The sequence below is a fragment of the Cotesia glomerata genome, linkage group LG1 (genome assembly GCF_020080835.1).
Source record: "Cotesia glomerata isolate CgM1 linkage group LG1, MPM_Cglom_v2.3, whole genome shotgun sequence".
NCBI lineage: Eukaryota > Metazoa > Arthropoda > Insecta > Hymenoptera > Braconidae > Cotesia > Cotesia glomerata.
In genome coordinates, this window is record NC_058158.1 from 11,616,012 (window position 1) to 11,635,746 (window position 19,735).

The 19,735-nt window shown below is 31.1% G+C and overlaps 2 protein-coding genes across 6 annotated transcripts in view; one reads left to right on the forward strand and one right to left on the reverse strand.

Moving 5' to 3' along the window:
- LOC123275307 (protein tiptop) overlaps positions 1 to 19,735 on the forward strand; it is a 198,988-nt gene that overhangs the window by 44,321 nt on the left and 134,932 nt on the right. The gene's annotated exons all lie outside the window — the stretch shown is intronic.
- Positions 1 to 19,735, reverse strand: part of LOC123275308 (zinc finger protein 99-like) — a 50,629-nt gene that overhangs the window by 27,731 nt on the left and 3,163 nt on the right. For all 3 annotated transcript variants that reach the window (XM_044743337.1, XM_044743338.1, XM_044743336.1), the window contains exon 2: positions 1,293 to 2,203. In XM_044743337.1, the coding sequence (XP_044599272.1) occupies positions 1,293 to 2,168 (876 nt within the window). In that variant the 5' untranslated portion in view covers positions 2,169 to 2,203. The remainder of the gene's footprint in view (positions 1 to 1,292; positions 2,204 to 19,735) is intronic.

Here is a 19,735-nt window from a genome sequence, read left to right on the forward strand (position 1 = left end):
AAAAAACCATTCATAACACAAGTCGATAACATCTTGAATTAATGTTATCGCCCATCTTGAACCAAGAGACAAAAATTCTTGAAAGAAATATATCTATATCTAGTTTGAAGAGTTCAAGTTTTGAAGAAAAAAAATTTCTTGAATCAAGATTATTTTTCTATCAGTGTGTCTCTCATTCTCTGATGCGACTTTGCATAGGAAAATAAACTGCGTAAATCAAATAAGGTTTTGCATGGAATATTTGACACTTTACTTGTGATATCTATAATTCTACCTTAATCCATTAAAAAAATTTTTTTTAAAAAACTTGAAAAATTTTTGCATTAAAAAAATTTGAATTTATGTTCACGCTTGAATTAAATTATAAAAATTTACTAAATCTATTCAAATTTACTGTCATGTAATTTTATGGCATCGATATACAAGTTACTCGTCAGTCTGATGGTAAGCTATCCCCTTACTTTTCAAAAGCTCCGTCTGAACTGGCACCAAATTTTATTGCTGCATTGATAGAAGGATTTGTTTATAGTTAAAAATATTTGTTTATTATTTAATAAATCATTTATTAGAGACCACTTTTTAGTCCTTAAAAAATATTTCATAGTATTTAAAAAGATTTATTAATATTTAATAAATAAATATCAGATTTATTAAATACAAACAAATCATTTGAAATACTAAGAAATATTTGTTTATTACTAAAAAGTGGCCTCTAATGAATAATTTGTTAACTATTAACAAATATCTCTTGATACAAATAAATGCTTCTATCAGTGTGGTTTCTTATTTCAATGCTTTTAATTTGTCGAAAATTTCTGGTTTTAAAATTATTTTTCCAGCTTGGATATTATTTTCTTAAGCTTCACAATTTGTTGAACCGAGAGATTTCGTGATTTTACATAAAAAAAGGTATCCTTTTTATAATGTAAGTTTTATTTTCGTCTCATATTCACAAAAAATGAAGCTTACGTGAATTAGAAAATTTTTCAAAAAGACCTAAGTCATCGTACATAAAAAAAAAATCTCTGAAGATAAGAAAATTTTCTCAGTTCAAGAAAATTTTATTGCAGCTAATAATTTTTATTTTTTCAATTATTTTCTAGAGCCAAAAAATTGATTCTTTGATAAAGAATTCTTTCTTATTGTATGAAAAAAAGTCTTCCTTTGGTTTTTTTTCTTAAATTTTTTTTTTTGCATTTATTTATTGACTTTTAAAACTTCTCAAAATTTCATAAAATATCTACTAAAAAAATCCTATCAGAATGTAGTTTCTAAATCTCACTATAACTTACCTCACTCGGTTTCCATTTTCCCCCAGTGTGCGGTGGCGGAACAAGACTATCTTGATGATAGGCTTCATCTTGATCAAGTTCGTCATCGTTCTCCTCAGCAATATGCTCCAACATCTGTTCAGGCTTCCATTTTCCCCCAGTGTGAGGCTGCGGGGGATACTCTCTGTCCTCCTGATCGTCGGTTTCAGAATAAGAATCTTCCTGTCCAATATCCTCAACCGGACTTTCATCAGAATCATCCTCAGAATTTCGCTGACGGTAGTCCGACTCGCTGTCACTTTCATCGCCAGCGGTATCTTTGTTAGTATCAGAATCTTCATCGAGATCATCATTTAGCCACTGATCCCGATCTTCCTCGTCGCGTTTGCTCTTATCGAGTTCATCTACATGCTTAGGCAGCGTCGAAGTGACAGTGAGCTTGCTGGTGGATTTGTCATTAAAGGGCACCACCAAATCGGGGAATCCAACGAGCGAAGGGATGCCGATGTGATCGGTCGGATCATCTAAATCCGCGACGACCGGTGACAGAGCGATAAGTTTCTCTTTAGCACTTGGCTCTTCAATTTCATTGTACCGTTTAGCTTTATTGCGTTTTCCGCGTAATCTCTCGGACTTTTTCTCCGGCTCAAGTCCCGCCAAGGCCCTGCTGCCACTTGGCTTTGTCTTGGAACTGCTTTGTAGCTCGAGAGAGCTGAAAAATGCGTCAGCGTTAAGTATTTCCGGGTAGCAAACTGTTGGGTCAGGGGTAACGGCCTTTCTTTCGAGTTGTCGGCAGTTTGTTTGTCGATGCTGGATGTAATTCTCCAGACCAGTTATTGTCACGTGACACTTTATGCAGTAGTGTGTATCGTCCTCGTCGTCATAGCTCGTCTCCATCGGGCTGGGGGGTGATTATTCTTTTGTTACTCTTTCTGAAATTCGACAAAATGAAAATAATTATTATTTTTGACAGATTAATTAAAGTTAAAGGCAAACTGTCTGAGAGACAGAGTCTAATAATTTGATATTGTCAATAAATTTTTATGCATAAATGACGTTTTAATCAATATTCTGTGCTTTAATGTAGAAAAAGTTGAATTTTTTTATCGTTTGGATTAAATATTATAGATACAAATAAATAGAAAATTTATTTTTTGCAAGAAATATAATCCTTCGTATATAATATTGCACGCCTCATAGCGCGAAGCGCGTGAGGTTGTGCTTTATACTCGACTCGTCAAGGTCAAGCAATTTGTGATCTCTAAATGCCTCTATCACAACCATATTACACTTATACAATGATATAAGTAGATGTACACCGAAAAAACATTTAAATTAAACCATCTTTTACTTTCTAAAATCATTTCATGTTGCTATTTTGAAAAAAAAAACGTTTTGAAAAAAATTTTACGTGGACGTCCGGATGTCACCCCATTTTGGATGTACCAACGATTACTCCTGAACAAATTGATATTTCAAGACCGGATTTTTTTTATTAGTTTAAGAATTCAATGAACTGGGTCCGTATTTCATATCAGTGGCCTAGTTTACGTAATTTTTTTTTATTTGAATTTTTATTAAAATTCACTACGATACAACCGTACAAAGCCAAATGAACTTTTCTTATTTGTCACGTGAAAACTCTGGCGCCACTTGATCAAGCTAGATTTTTTTAGACTGCGTGCGCATATGACAAAAAAAGGGCGCTGATATTTAAAAAAAAAAATAAAAAATACTCTGTAAGAAATTACTTAATTATAATTTTTTTTTTTTAATCAATTACACAATTAATTTTTTTCTTAAGAAATGAATGAGCGTTATGAGGCGTGCACTTTTGGATTTTCCAAACTTTTTGTTATCAATTTTAGAATGTCATCTTTATGAGATAAAAAATAGGTCAGAAATCATAGAAAAATTTTTTGGAAAAATCAAGTAAAAATATTAATTGCAAAAATTATCATATATCTTATTTCTCGAAGGTACTTTTTTGTATTGCAGCTCGATCTCTTTTAATTTTTTACTAAACTTAAAAATTTAAATATCATGTTAGAACTTGTTGATGAAATTTTTTTTAATTATTTTTTTTGAAAAATTAATAAGTTTATAACAACTTGAAAATAAAAATTTATAAACTACAATCTCAAAAATAAAAAAAAAAAACATAAGATTTTTTTATTTTCTCTGAAAAAAATGATTAACTTTATTGTATTTTTCGCTGTCAAGACATAAAACACAAGACTATAGTGAAAATTGATAAAAATTTTTAAATCTACAAAAATAAATAAATCTAAATTCTAGATAAAATATCAAACGTATAATAGAATGATAAAATTACTATTTTTTTAATTTTAAAAAGATTCTTATCATTTTAATTGTATCTCTTATCTTGAAGTCAAAATAGAAGCTTAAGTAATTTTTTTTAGAGTAATCAAATAATAATATAAGTTATAAAAATTTGAGATCAAATTTAATGGGAAAAAAAAAATAACAAGAATTATTTCTCGTAGGGAATTTAGTCACTTATAAAAGATATTCGTATAATCCCGTTGTATTTCATTTTTTCCGTTCGACAAAGTATTAGTCAAAAAAGTTTAAAAAATAATTTTTACGGGGCTGAGGAAAAAAATAAAAAATAAAAATTTCAAGAAAAATTTCAAATACAAGAACAAATAATAAGAGATATTGTCTGAAAGAAAAAAAATTACCTAAAAAAAGTCTTTATCATATCAACTTGATTATCTCTTTCATTATCAGACAGAACTGAAATTAAAAGTCAGAATTGATCTGAAAGACAGTAAAAGACAAGTTTAATAGTTTTGATATGTCAATAAATTTTAATGCGCGAATGACAAAATCGATACTTGGCATTTAATATAATAAAAAACTTCAATATTATAAAAGTATGTTATAGTGGGTGAATGTCATTTATAATATTGACTAGTTACTTTTATATTTTAATCAACTGATCGAGACAGACACTCGAGATTAAGTTCGGAAATAATACAGAGAGAAAAAAAATATATGTATCCCTGTAGAGGGAAAAAGAAAAGAGCGATAGAGAAGTATTACATGTAGGATGTAGGAGTGGATGAATGCATCAAGGGAGGATTCACAAAAGCCAAAGACAATCGCATTAGAGTGGCATCGGTGGCTCGTCGCAGCTCGTAACAGCAGGCAAATTGAACTCAATATTCGCGGAATAGAATAGGTACAGCGAATATATATAATGCTACGAGGGAACAAGTTGACGGTTCGTGTTCGGTTCTGTTCGGTTTGGATATGGAGGATTTGGAGTATGAGTATGGGGCATGGCCCAGAGGTGTGTTAGAGAGTTGAGGAGAAGATCGGTCGATGCCGCTGCCCGTTATTCGGACGACGACACTTCGCCTCTACTCCTAGTTCCCAGTTTTGCAGGTTCCTACCCTCTCACCCTCGCACTCCCTGGAGCAACCACGCTTACTTGCGCCATTCTCTTTTTCTCTTGATCGAGTTCTGCGTCGTATCATCCTCGCACCCTCACAAACAGAAACGATTCTCTTAAAACTCATCGCAAAATGACAGACAAGTCACTGACTCCTGTCAAAACTGCTGACGATAACAATCGATTAAAATGATAAAATGATTAGATGTATCTTTACTTTACTTCGTATCTGTTGTTGTATTACGTTTGTCATTAATTTATTTTATGATTGATTGCGAATATATGAATTTTATTGATGGATATAATGCACCGATAATTTGAAGCATGTGATCGCTGATCGGATACGAGACTATTCCGCGATCAATCATCTTAATCTGTCGTAATCCGCTTTTGTTATTAGTGAAAACAAAAAATTGTGAGCAACACAGTTGGTGACAGGCTTCTGAAGGTTTTTGATAAAAAATTTGGTTTATTATTTTTTGTTACGATGGGTTTATCTTCTGAGATAATTAGAAATTTTATGCTAAACTTTTTAATCAAATGTCTCGACTTAGAATTGATGATAATAGATTTCTTTAAGGAAATTTTAGGTTTTTAAAAAGTAACTCCAAACACTAAAAAAAAAATTTTAAATCAAGTGAAATTTACTTGAACCAAAAATAATTTCTTATTTCAAGAATTCTCCCATTTGATTCTAGATGATCAAATTCTTAAAAATTATATTTTCGGATCAAGAAATAATAAGGGAAATTCATCATTATGTTCTGAACTAAAAAATATAGACCACAAATAAGTGGTAGATCATCTACACGGAAAAAAGTAAACTGTCATAAATAACAGTTGATTTATAATAAGTAATGATCAACTGCTAAAAATTACCATTTCAAACAGTAAAATCGTGATTTTACTATTCACTTTATAATATTTACTATTTAAACGTCACAATTTACTCTTTACATGGAAGAAAATACTATTTCAAACAGTAATATTCGCTATGTAAATGTCTAAAATGTTAAAGTATATTAATTAAGAATTCAGACTTTGATATTTATCATTTCGTACCTAAAAAATGATCTTATGATATGTAAAAAGTATAAAATAAAGTTAGTAAATTTCTAATACAAGCAACGTCAATATTTACAAAATAGAATGGTAAATTTTAAACGCAACGCTAAAAATCAAACTATAATTATTGACTTGCTTGGACTGGTAAAATGTATATTTTAAAAGTATAATTTTTATTGTTTTAAATGTTAAATTCTCCCAGAGTGGGACCCCCTTCTGTTTCATCTGAGTTCCCTTTCTCCTCATAATATGGACTATATATTGAAATGGCAATTTTTACTGTTTGAAACTGTAATTTTTTAAGATGAAAGAGTCGTTATTTACTATAGTGACAGTTACTAATCACTTATTTTGGATATTAAATTATAAATTGTGGCTTTTATACTTTATACATTAAGTTCTGTAATATTTATATTTTTGCGACCCCGATGTTCGCTTTACTGTTTGAAACTATAAAAATTAACCGGAATCCGAGTGAATTTTACAGTTTACTTTTTTCCGTGTATCGTATTCTAAAACCTTCTCCGAAATATTCTGCATCTATTAGTATAATTTTGATGTATATTTTTTTTAATAGGGTAGAAGTACCGTTTTTGGCCACCTTAGCACCGTTTTTGGCCAGTTAACATTTGAATTAATTTATAAAAAATTATAATTACTGAATGGTCTGATCTTTCTAACAGTTTTGAACCTGTGCAATCTTTTTCTATAGTATTAAATTATCTAAGATCTCTGATGTATCGCCAAGCTACTTATTTAACGTTAAAGTTACGCATAAATATTATATTGAATATTAAGTTTTTATTAAATATTATATTAAAAATATTATATTCGATATTAAATATTATACTAGTTATAGGACATCTTGTTAAGCTTTGTAAATATATAAATTTATATTTACTTTATGTATAATTCTATTAACCCTGTTAATGGCGCAAGCTGTTGGGTTTGTTTTTTTCAATAAAATAAAATAAAATAAATAAAATAATGTTATAGTCATATTTTTGTTGAGTTTTAAAAAATTTATATTAAAATAAATTGAGTTTGTAATGGTTTATTAATATAAATTTATTTCTATCGTTTATTTGAACAATAAATTACCATAAACGGTACAGTGGCCACAAACGGTACTTCTACTCTACTTTTTTTACTTAAGCGTTTCTGAAAGTACGTCCCTTTACTTATATTATCATAAATAGATCCATCGACGTATTGCAGTGCTCTTGAATTAGAAATATAGAGAAGTAAAGTTTCAAGTACATATGGGTTTATATGTTTATTGATGGAAGATTAGTAAAATAGCTGGCCTAGTTGACGTGTCTTTTCCACGAGGACTGTCGCAAATCTTAACGATGTTTGCATACACTGTGTATTGCAGTTGTCATGGGTAACAATTCGAAACAAAGTCACCCATGTTGCAAAAAATTCAGTCGACAACTTGACTTCAAAGTGATCAGTCGCTATTTCCTTAGACGAATTCTCGTTGCAATTTCAAATATATATCAAAGATATCTGAAGTTTACCAACATTTTTGACATTGTGCTGGGTTGGGTTATAGAATTAACCATCAACAGTTAAACAATGCGGTTCATAAAGATTATTTTACTCTCTTAAAATGAATCAGTGGAATTTCACTGTTTCACAGCTATAAGTATACCAAGTGGTTTACTTATAACTGTGAAATAGTGAATATACCACTAATTTCCAGAGATTTTCACTGTTTCAGATTTAGAGAGTATGCTGCTGGATCGTATTTACACTGTAAAAAATCCGGACTGAATCGGGAGTGAATTTCACTCCCATCACTCGGAGTTCCGGGGTGAAGTAATTAATCACTCCGCGTAGGGAGTGAATCCGGAGTTTTTATTTGCGGAGTGATTTCAGAGTGATTTCGAATTTCACTCCGAAAAACATCCGCGTTCGGAGTTTTTAAAATAAATAAAATAAGGATGAATTTTCGTTCTACAAAAAAATCTCAAAATTAATCTTTATATATATATATTTCTTCTGTGCGTGTGTTTGTCACTAAACTCCTCCTAAACGGCTGGACCGATTTTAATGAAATTTTTTGTGTGTCTTCCGGTGGATTCCAGAATGGTTTAGATTCACAATTCAGTCCACGAGAAAATGTTTATTTAATAGATTTTTTATTTATAAATTGTTGTTGACCTTGACTGCCCACATGCACTTTTCATATATTTTATAAATATCATATATATAAGATATATGAAAAAATTCATGTGGGTACTCAAATGAAAGGTCTCGATGAGTATAAAATCATAATGGACTTATATTTATGAAAATGTTAATAATTAACGAATGATAATGTATTTTGTTAACTAATGATGTTTTTAACGATATAAGCTCATTCCGATGTTACACTCATTAAGAGCTTTCATTTGAGTACCCACATGCATTTTTGATATATTTTTCATCTATACATATATATAATATATATAAATATATAAAATACATGAAAAATTGATGTGGATACTTTCCTTTGAACCGGTACATTACTTGATAGATCCTGTATGATGGGATATAATATTACTGGTAAAAATGCTTACCGTAAGATGGACGGTGTGGCTTAATGTATATAGAATAAGCGAAAGGAAATTTAGTATAGACCGGATAGCTCAAATGGTAGAGTAGCCGACATGTCTTCGGAAGGTTCTGCGCGGAAAGAAAATTGTACGAAAAATTACAATGAAAACATCGTAATTTTTAGTATAGGACATTGCAGTGCCGGACCAGAACTCAAACATCCTAATTTATACGATGCAACATCGTAAATTTCTATCACTCAAATTAAAAAGAAGTTTAGGTCACCGAAAAAACAATTCTGTATCATCCAGGAATCGAACCCGGTGTCCTCTCCGCCTCAAGTCCAAAGTTTATCCCCTCACGCTATCGGAGGGAATATTTAAAATTTCTGTTCAGTCACATAATAAGACCCTCGATACAGTAGTTGGTCATCTTTCGGTTTTTTTTTTTTTTTTTTTTTTTTTGTAAAGAGGTACGAAAAAAGATCTTCAAAAGACACCGGTATCGTTAACTCTGCCGCCCATCTTCCGGCAGATATCGATAGTCGGTAGTGTGGAGATTTTTACCCACTAAAAAAAAACATTCCTCTTCCCCTCTCCCCTAGATGGTACGGGGAGGACTGGATTGGAACCGCGTTAGCATTACTTCAATCCAGTCGTGCTGCGTCTCACGACGCCTACTCCTGGCTACTGGTCCCTTTCTGCGATTTTGTCTTTCAGGAGGTGCTGTGCATAAACTGCAACAGCTGACCAGTTTTCCTCTTGTTTGATCATATAGGTCACCAGGCTTGAGGGGGAGAGCCTGGTGCCTATGATCTCTTCGGTCATCTTTGGGTGGTGGCGTCGCAAACTACTAGACTCTCTCTCTCTCTCTTTTATTAAAACATATAGTATGCGTCCTTATTCACTTGCTCTTACGGAAAAAAAATTTACTAAATAACATCGTAATTTTCAATAATTCAAATTGTATTCTGTAGACGGCAGCATCGTAAAAATCGAGATACTGAAAGTCTAGTCCTGGATTACGATGTTACTATAGTAATTTTTCATAGGATTTTTTTTCCGTGTGGGTTCGAATTCCAGTCCGAGCTATCTAATAATTTTTTCTCGCATATTCTATAAATTCACATTAAGATGATCCTCTCTACATTCCTTTCTCAATCCTTTCCTACCAATATCCTGTTACGTGAATGTGGAACGCTTCACGTAATAATTACTGTAACTCCTATTCTTTCCCGCTTCACAGCATTATTTATATTTGTAAAAATGCTTGCCGTAAGATGGACGGTGTGGCTTAATGTTGGTGTGGATTGATGTAATTGCAAAGGTACAAATAGATAAATTGCGTTTTAAAAATTCGAATTAAAGATATTTTTTAACGAAAAAATCAGTTTCATCATCATAGTAATTAAAATCCGATCAATTGGCGAAAGGCTCCAACAATCACCAAGTCTAAGGAGTTCTTCTCTTGATTTTAGTAAGTAAACTAATTGATTAATAATATACCAAGTTATAAAGCCCGTCCGGCTAAAAAATCTGATTAAAATATATTTATTAAATTATTTTTTATTATAATTATTACTAAAGAGCATTTTTTATAAAATAGAAATAAAAAAATGGTAATTATTACCATTTATATAAGCAAAAACAAAAGTGAGCGTTTGAAGTGCAGTCCGTTAATTAGGTTTATGCACTTAGCATGCTTATCTTAATAATAAGGTAAGCTATGTATTGAAGGGAGAAGGAGATTAATTGAACCAAAATTGTTTTCAGTTTTTGTTTGGAGTTTAGTTAAGAACAAACTGGTAAAACGGTTGACCCTACGCTCAATAGGGTCTACACGTCATCGCTGCAACTTCCGCTAATATCAAATGCACAGTGCTCCAAATTTCATCAATAACAATATTTTTGAACTTTTATAGCTTAAAAATGTATAAAAGTTGTATTTGTAAGCTGCAAGAGCTCAAAACTTTGTGATAGAATATTTTTTAGCATTTTGAGTTTGAAAATTTTAGAGTGACTTGCGAGGTCAATTATTTTTTGGATTTTTTAGAAATATTAAATAAATTTATCATATATAATTTAAGATTAAAATTCGGAAGATCAAATATATTTCATTTTTCAAATAGAATATTAATAATCAAGTATAAAACATTTGTAATGATACAAAATATTTTAGTACAAATACAACTACAAGTAAAAAATTTTGCGTCATTACGTCAAAAAAATTTGTGTTAAGTAATTAACACTTTTATGTGTTAATTCTCTTAAATCAATAAAAACAAGTGTTGAACATTTAACACAAAATTTTTAACTTTCTAAGACTTCTTTCCCAAGCTCTACACGCAAGAAGAAACTAAAAGAAATAAAAAATGATTCAAGCCGATAAAATGATCGGATTTTTTCCTGGGGTTGGTTGAGGCGACTTTGTACTCCCGGACTGGGAGGCGAATAGAAACTTGTTGAATGTTCGGGTCCACGCAAATTTAGTTCACTCTATTTTTCCTTTTCCGACGATTAAAGACATCTTTATAAAAAAATATCGATTTTTATGATCGAGGAGCGTTTTGAGATGGATGTGATGGCATTAATCCCACCGTAATTACATCTATAAAAGAACATCGGTAAAAAAGAAGGTCTACTCGGCACAGCGTGACAGGTGACAGGCTATTTAGTCACCAACGAGATTATTCCAAATAAATGATAATGAAATGTCAAGGAGCGGTCTAACTATTTATGATTCTATAAGGATTTTTATTAATCCACAAAAAAGATGGAATGTCCTTGCCGAAATAATGAGTGTATATTCGATTACTGCAGCTTCTATCGTCTCCCTTCCTTTTATTTCCCCTTTTCCTTTTTCATCAATTCGCGCTCCTACACTTAGACACTCACACTTTTAAACACACACAAACCCTTGAAAGCCAACATATACGATATATGTATAGTCAGAGGGTGGCAAACAAAAGAGAGGAATCTTTTGGGAGTCGTCAAGCGAAATTGAACGATTTCGATTGGACAAACCTCTGATCATTTTCAAGAAAATCTCCAGCAGTCGAGTCTTTAAAGCTTTCAGGTGGATTGACCAAACCCTTCCCATTCCATTCCATCCCATACCATCAAACCGTCCAGCTATCCACCTATTTTAAAGACAAGATTCCCGAAGTAACCTTGTCAGCAGCTTCTGTTTCTGCTCTAGCATTAAGTATCAGCCCTTTTCAACTTCACCCTCACCCTTACCCTTCACACTATTACATTTGGATATCCGATCCAAAGTCCATACCAATCGCAATAGCACTACCAATGGTAATATCTTTATTATTTTCCAGACATTATGTTCCATAAACACGGCATTAGATTTAAGTACAAATCCAGATGACCAGAATAATATTATCATATCATGTGCGGTTATATTGTCTAGTCTGGAGATGAGGATCTGATAGATATTATAGGCTACATATATATGTATCTATGTGCCCATAACCACCGGCTGTGATTGTTACCAGCCTAGAATGAATTAAATTAATATACATATATAGAGAAGAAAAAGATTTCTTGGCTCAAGAACAATATTCCTGCTTACATAATATTTTGAGGAAGACAACGAAATATTGATTCAAAAAAATTAGTTTTTTGATTGAAAAATTTCAAATAATTAAACAAATTATTTCTTCAGCCATTTCAACAGCAGCGTCATCTCAAAATGCCAACAAAATTACATACTAATAATATATCAAGAGATTCGAAATGTGCTCTCTTACGTTGTGATTGCAAAATAGTATCACTCTTTTTATGAGCACCGTTCGATCAGGGTTCGATTCCGATCTCGGGCGTATTTTATATTATTTTCAGTTTATAAAAAAATAAATATTTTCAAGCCGAGACAATAATGTTATTGAGTCAAGTATTTAATTATTGAGCTTAGAGAATATTTTCTTAAATTATCAAGTTCTGTACATTCAAATTAAGATGAGTTTGGGCTTAATTAAAAAAATAAATTGTTTTATCATGAAAAAGTTATTTTCTTAATTCAACATTTTTAATATTATTAATTTAAAAAAAATTTTTTGAATTAAAAAAAAGAGCTTTTCTGTTCCAAGAACAAATTTTCGATGACCAAAATGTTTTTGGTTTGACTTAACTTTTTTTTCTGTGTAGATATTATGAGTAACATATATGTATCTATGAGTCCATAACCACCGGGTGCGATTGTTAACAGCCTAGAAGGAATTAAATGAATATAAGTAATCATGGAGAACAGAATAGAACAAAAGAAAGAGAAACCGACACCTGGACCTGGATGCCACTGACTACAGTGTCCTGGGAGCTGTACTTCTCTAGTATAGTGACCGTAAGGTCCGGGAATATTGAGTCGGTCTTTAATGTTTATAACGACGTTAGACAGCCAAAGTACCGAAAGAGAGAAAGAGAGAAAGAGGAGAGAAATTTCATAGATGTAGATGTAGATGGAGACACGTATAGCATACAGTATGGTTGTGTTGTGTTGTAGTTTAGTGAAGAGCAAAGGGACTGAAGCGAAGAATAGACCGTCCACCCATGACAAAGGGTACCTACCCCCAGATCTCGATGTACTGACGTAAGCTTGTATTTGTGTGTATGTAGTATGTAGAGCACGTACTGGTTAGGAGGTTCGCTCTATTCGAGTATGGTAGGGCCAGAATGTATTCTATAGAAGAGGAAAAGGATGAAAAGTATAAGAAGAGAAAGGGGAGAGGAAAGTATAGGGGGTGGGGTGGGGGAGTTGAGAGTAGAGCGGTTGCATCTAACAAGAGGGTGAGCAAGCCTCTGTCTAATCGATGCCGCGGTGCGCGCTCGCCCCGCTGGCTATTACGCACCTTAATGTCCTTACTCCCGTACCCTCCGGCCTCTTTGGCATCCCCCATCCGCTTGATCCCACCAGCTTCGCCAGCGGACACAACCTCGTCGACGGAGCTCAAGAACGAACCAACCTTTCGTTTCGTAGACGATACGACCAAGCGGCCATGACACGTGTCAATCTACCGCAGACGCCCGATCGATACTATGCTGACTTTACTTGACTCCCTTATTTGCGGACAGAACCAAAGTTTTAGCTGGATGAGCTCAATCACTTCTTTCGAGCTTTTGAAGTTCCAATTAAAGGGACAGCACTGAGTTTCTTAGTCTGAATTTTTTATAGGTTCAAATGACAAAATTAGATTGATGTGTTTGTGTTGGTACAAGAAAAAACTTTTAGAAATAATCAATTGGAAAAAAATTAATGCACCCTTTAATCCTAAAAATTTTATTTTTTTTTTTATCAAAAAAAGCTCGTATTAAAATTTTTATATAAAATATTTATTACATTTATATGTATTGATTTAATGAAATTCTGTTAACTTTTAACATGAAATTTTTTGAAGGAATTAATTGGAAGAAAAGTGATGGAAAATTTTTAACGGTGTAAATTATTAATTATTATAATCTGTGAATGTTTTTCAATTTATATTAAAATTTTTGGATACTCAGTCTGCAACCCTCTCTGAAGTTCAAGCGTCTCTCCCTTTCTTATAAAAAGAAACAAAACTGCTACGGACGAATATTACTACAGACTGTTTATACCCCGCGGCATAGGCTTCCGTGACAAAATCTCATCTAGGGACTGTGTACTCGGTTCTAAAACGTCTACTCGGTGGGTGCTTCAAGTGAATTAACTTTTTACACCTACTACTACCTTCTTTTGCCACAAACACATTTTCTTTTAATACTTTTTTCACTCTAGTTCCTCAAGTGCTCCAGCTCCGCTGAAATAATAAAACCCAGGTTACTCTGGGAATTTCTACGTGGAGAAAAATACCTGTTTTTCCTATTTTTTACCGGAATATTCACTAAAAAATTATTAGAGATTTTTCTATGTTTATATTGAGAGTGCTCTGTAAAAAAGTTGATTTTAGTCAAGAAAATATGTATGAAGATGTCTTCGTTCAATTTTTATTCGTTGAAAAGAAAAAAAATAGTAAAATCTTTATTTAAATAAACTAAATTTATATTTTTGATACAAGAGATAAAAGAAATCTAATAATTTTTTTGATTTAAGGGTAAACTTTGAAATAATTGGCACATTGGAAAAAATTAACGTGATTGGAGAGAAAAAATTTTAAACCAAGTAAATCATTTTGAAAAATTGTTTTGAATTAAATTGAGGTAAAAAATTTTTGAATTGAACAAATTTAATTCAAAAAAAAATTTAATCAAAAAAATCATTTTGAAGAAATTCAATATCTTGAATCGTATAAAAAGATCTTGAATAAATAAATTTTCTTGGCTCAAGTACATTTTACTCGATTGAAAATAATCAAACTATTCAAAATGATTTTCTTGGTTCAAGATTTCTTCTCTTGAATCAAACGAATTTTTTATTACTGTTAGAGTTAAATCCGTCTAAAAATTTTATGTTTTCCCAAAAATTTCAATTAATTAACCCAACCATAAAATTTTTAACCAAAAAAAAAAAAACAACATTTTTTCCCAAAACTTAAATTTCAAGAAAAGTTCTCCTTGAATAACCCAATTTTTTTTTTTTTTATCATACAAATAAACGTGCCAGAGAAGAGTCGTAGCACTACCGCCTCCAGTGGGACTCGTAGGAACAATATGTATAGCCTTAGGTTGGTTTCTCGCCAAGTCGCCTCGACAATTCCTCCTATTCTCTCCATACTATTTAATTCCGACATATCACAGTTGATGTTAAACATTTGTAAATTACTCGGTTTTTGAAACAAACCAGATATTTTCTACTTTGTACGTCCATGTGCTTCCAAATATCAACTCCAAGTCTAAATATAAATATACTGTACATAACACACTTACTCCCAAGTAAAAAATAATATTTATGACACACGACTATTATAAATACGCCGTTATCTGCTGCTGTTCTGTTCACTAGTAATAATTCCATCGTAATATAAGACCGATCACGAAAATTAATATAATAACATTGGACCCTGAATAATATCTAGTGGAGGATTCGGTGGAGTTGTCGAGTGGCGAAAGTGCTCCTCAAGTGGCCACGCAAAAGTTTCATGAGCTATAAGCGAAAAAATAAAGGAAAAGGAAAAGGACAAGGGCGGAAAAACGGTCGAGTTTTATTCCTTCTTATCCGTACCCTTCTGTATTCGAAGGAAAACGATCTCTCGATAGGGTAATAAAACTTTTATTCCTTTAACGAGTACGTTTAGTTTATTTATACCCGTGATCAATGGAATTTTCTTATCCGGATAACCCGAACTGCCTACTTATCCCGAGATTATCGTGTACGCACTATAAATACTTAAAAAAAAAAAAATTATCGACGTGTTTATAATATTTAAAAAATAACAAATCTATTGAGATTTAGATTGAGGCATATGGTTCATATAAGGGTACAGTTCACCCGAATGATTTATCCTAAAAAACGATCGATTTATGAGCCTCAAGATGGCGACCAGAGGACCACCAAAGCTGTAATGACCCTCCTACTAATTTAAAATCCTAATTTTCCAAGTATCAACCTCAACCAGATACACCAAAAGTTTATCTACTACTCAAAGATATACGCCGGATTTCGTCTTAGTTTATGTCTTTTTTTTTACTCATACCTGGGTCAACTGTTATGTAGCAAGGCTGTTTTTTTCAAGTACTGTCACATGGCGCACCGGCCTTGGAGTGGAAGACTGTTGACTACTATCGTATTATATTATATAGTACTCGTCTATTATATCTGGAATTACTGGAATAGTATAAGGCAGATTATTATACTATGTTAGGCAGTAATAGTATTAGTGTATGCAGAGACTCGGGGAAAACTTAAGACTGTTGTAAGAATTGTGTAAGAGTGTAAATGTCGTGTTATGGTCACGCCGGAAATAGTCAGGGCCTCTCGACAATGGTCAACTGTCACTATCAATCTTGGATGAATTCTTTAACGGTAACAAAATGGTGAAAATAAGTTAAGTAATAATGTATCTAAGACGTGTCGTCTGAAAGCTATAAATTTTCTATGTTAATTCGCTCGATCGTGATATAGGTATTTAAATTATATCAATCGCGGTTTTTATGTTTATTTACTCGGTTATTGAGTTTATTGCTTTTTTTATGGAAGGTACTTTACATACTTGGAGTTATAATTATTTTATGACTATTATGAATTATTTATGATATAATTATGTGTTTCATGTTCATTTTCAATGTATGCAGGGATCAAAAAAAATTTTTTTTTCAAATCTCAGTGTGTAGAATTGGATTTAGAATTTTTGATTATTATTGCACAGGTAATTTTTAGAAAATAAAAAAATTTTCTATTTAAGTTGTTGATTTGGTTTTTAAGAGTTTTAAATAATTCCAGCATTTTTTAATCTTATAATAACTAATTTTTCATCATTGCTTCAAAAAATTATAACACTTTTTTATGTTGATTAAAATCTTCTGTGCATTAATTTGATAAAATTATTTGCAATCAATATTATTGGTTATACTTTTAAATTTATAGTCGGATTATAAAAGTGTTCAATATTTATCATGAAAATTTTTTGCACTGACTTTTTTAACGCAATGACAAAAAGTTTTTTTTTTTATTATATTTTTATTGTTAAAAAGAATTGAAGCTACTTAATAAAATTTTTTGATTTCTGCTGTTGGACCAAGGAAATTATTTTGGACAATATGATTGACTTAAATATAAGGCAGTTAAATTCTTAAACTAAGAATTGTTAATTTTTTTTGTGTATTGAAACTTTTTAAACAGAAAATGTTATTTTAATTTCATTAGTATTTAATTGAAATTGATAAATGTAAAAAGTTAAAAGTAAAAAAAATATATATTTGTTACTGAAAAAATTTCATAATAATAAATTATCAATATTTTACTCTTACATTTTCTTATGAATAAATATTGAGTTCATTTTTATCATACTTAAGAACAATATTTAATCAAAAACTTTAATTCAAACGAACATATCTTTTAGTAAAATAAACTTCTGTGGTATTTTAATATAAAGCAATTAATAATTATTTTACAATATCGAATGGGGTTATCTACTAGGAACATTTTTTAATACCCATGCTGATATCAACTTAGCATCATTATTCACCTATACATATAATTTTATATTTTATAATTACAACAAATAAAAATAAACCCTCAGTAAATTCCGGAGAATTTCGAGCTCGGAATAAATTTTTGGTGGATAAAATATTTGGGCATTTGATTGTTGACAGTGAGTGTAATATCCATGAGATTACCAGCAGAGGTAATGAAATTTATAGCTTCGTTAATTATGTAATTTTTCATTGCTATTTCGTTGGTCTAACACACACTCATGGCGCGTTACGTTTTTCGGTGGCCGTCAGAGACCTGTTCTCTCTCATCGGAGCATCTTTCAAGCGTTTATTATTTTCAGATTAAAATTTATCTTTCGTATATATTTTAAAATGTAATAAAATACCCGTAATTATATACTTATCTGAAAGTAATTATTTATTTTACTGTAATTACCAGTCGTTTATTTTCATCTAAAAAATTATTCAAACAGTCTAATGTTAAAATTTCCTTCACCCAGAAAATAAAATAAAATAATTTATTTACATTCAAAGCCATGGTCATTTCGTAAGGAATGTTTTATTCCAAAGTTACATTATTTATAGACTTCAAATTTATTGATTTTTTATTTTAAGTTTTTCTTGAGAAAAGATGACTGAAAACTCAATGACAGCCGCCATTTTCTTTGAAATTGAATTAATACTTTTGATGTGCACAATAACTTTTTTTATTGTGGCCTTGGAATTTTTTAAATTTATTATTATTTTGAGAACTTTTAAATTGACTTTAACATATATCAATTTTTTAACTCACGCAAAAATAAGTAGCCCACTTATTTTTACACATTAAAAAAAAAAATTACGTAGTTAAAGAAAAATATTTTTTTTAAAACTCAACTTTTGCTTCAAAATATTCTGTTTGAATTAGAAAAAAAATTCACTCTATAGGTCATTTATTCAATACGCTATAAATTATAAATTCTACGTTAATTTGATTCCCATAAAAATTAACACAAAAGAAAAAAAAAAATTAAAATAGTCTTGGTCCAAGTAAAGTTTTTGTTGAAGTCAAAAAAAATTTCTTCGCTCAAGAAAAATAATTGAGTTAAGAAAATTTTTTTCTCTTTTCAAAAATTAATTTTTGTATGAAAATAATATTGAATTTAAAAAATAAATGTTTAATGTTTTTAAACAAAAATAACTATATCTTTCAATAAAGTTAATTTAAATACAATGGAATTATTTTTCTTAAATTTTTAAACATCAAGTTAATAATTTAAATATAAAAATTTCTATTGATTTTTTTTATTCTCGATCGTACTCCTTCAGTATTTAGTGATAAAAAAATCATTGATTGTATAAGGACACTTTTATCATCACAGGTAAATTAAATAAAACTTTATTGATTAAATTTTCAATATAATGTTATTTAATAAATATCAACAAGAATAATAAAAATTAATAATCATCACAATAATTTCTTCTAATATTTTATTGAAGATTTTATCGAAGTCCTACAAATTAAAGGAACGCGTAAAAACAAATTTCCTTTTGCTTTTAAATTTAAAAAATGACATTTATCTTGACACAATTAGGTCTTACGATTTGTTTTCACGGTGACCTAAAGCGTTACTTTTTCTTGGAAATGACTAAAAGTTACGACTTTTGAAACTTATGAATTTTTGGAGGTCATTTCGTTACGCAAAAACCCCAGGAGGTCCCCCGTAACTTTCTCTCGGCTCATCTTCCCATTCTTCGGACATAACTAAGTAGACTATGCGTTACGTATTACGTATACAAAAAAAATAATAATAGAAAAAACTATTAGGAAGGAGACTGATGCCCTGATATGACAGATCTTGGAAGATTGAAAAGAAGGGAAATAGAAAGCGTGTTTTAAGATATTTCAGTCCGTCAAAGCCATTTTAGATTTGTCCTTAGAGGACAAAAAATATTACAACTGAGCGGCATGCCGAGTAACCTACGTAGCAAGCTGCAGGACAGGAATGTGATTAGAATAAATAAGACGAAAGACGGATGCTGCATGTTGGATGACAATACCAAATAACAGGTCCGTCGGCGTTCGGCGTGCGAGAGACCGATTTGTTTAATTTAAAATAACTGCCTGTGACGTTCGTACGTGGACTACACTAGTCGCTGAAAGAATAATCGCAGGTGGACCCCCGATGGAGTTTTACTGAGGATCCGTCTTATTCGGCTGATACATTGCACGGCAATTCCGCCTTTCAGTCTGATGTTTTGTTATATTTATTTATTTATTTAAGTGACGTGGGCGATCATGTGAATTTTTCGGCGTTAATACCCGAGAGTTACGTGGGTGTTTAATTTTTATTATTGAGATTTATTGATTTTTGGCCTTC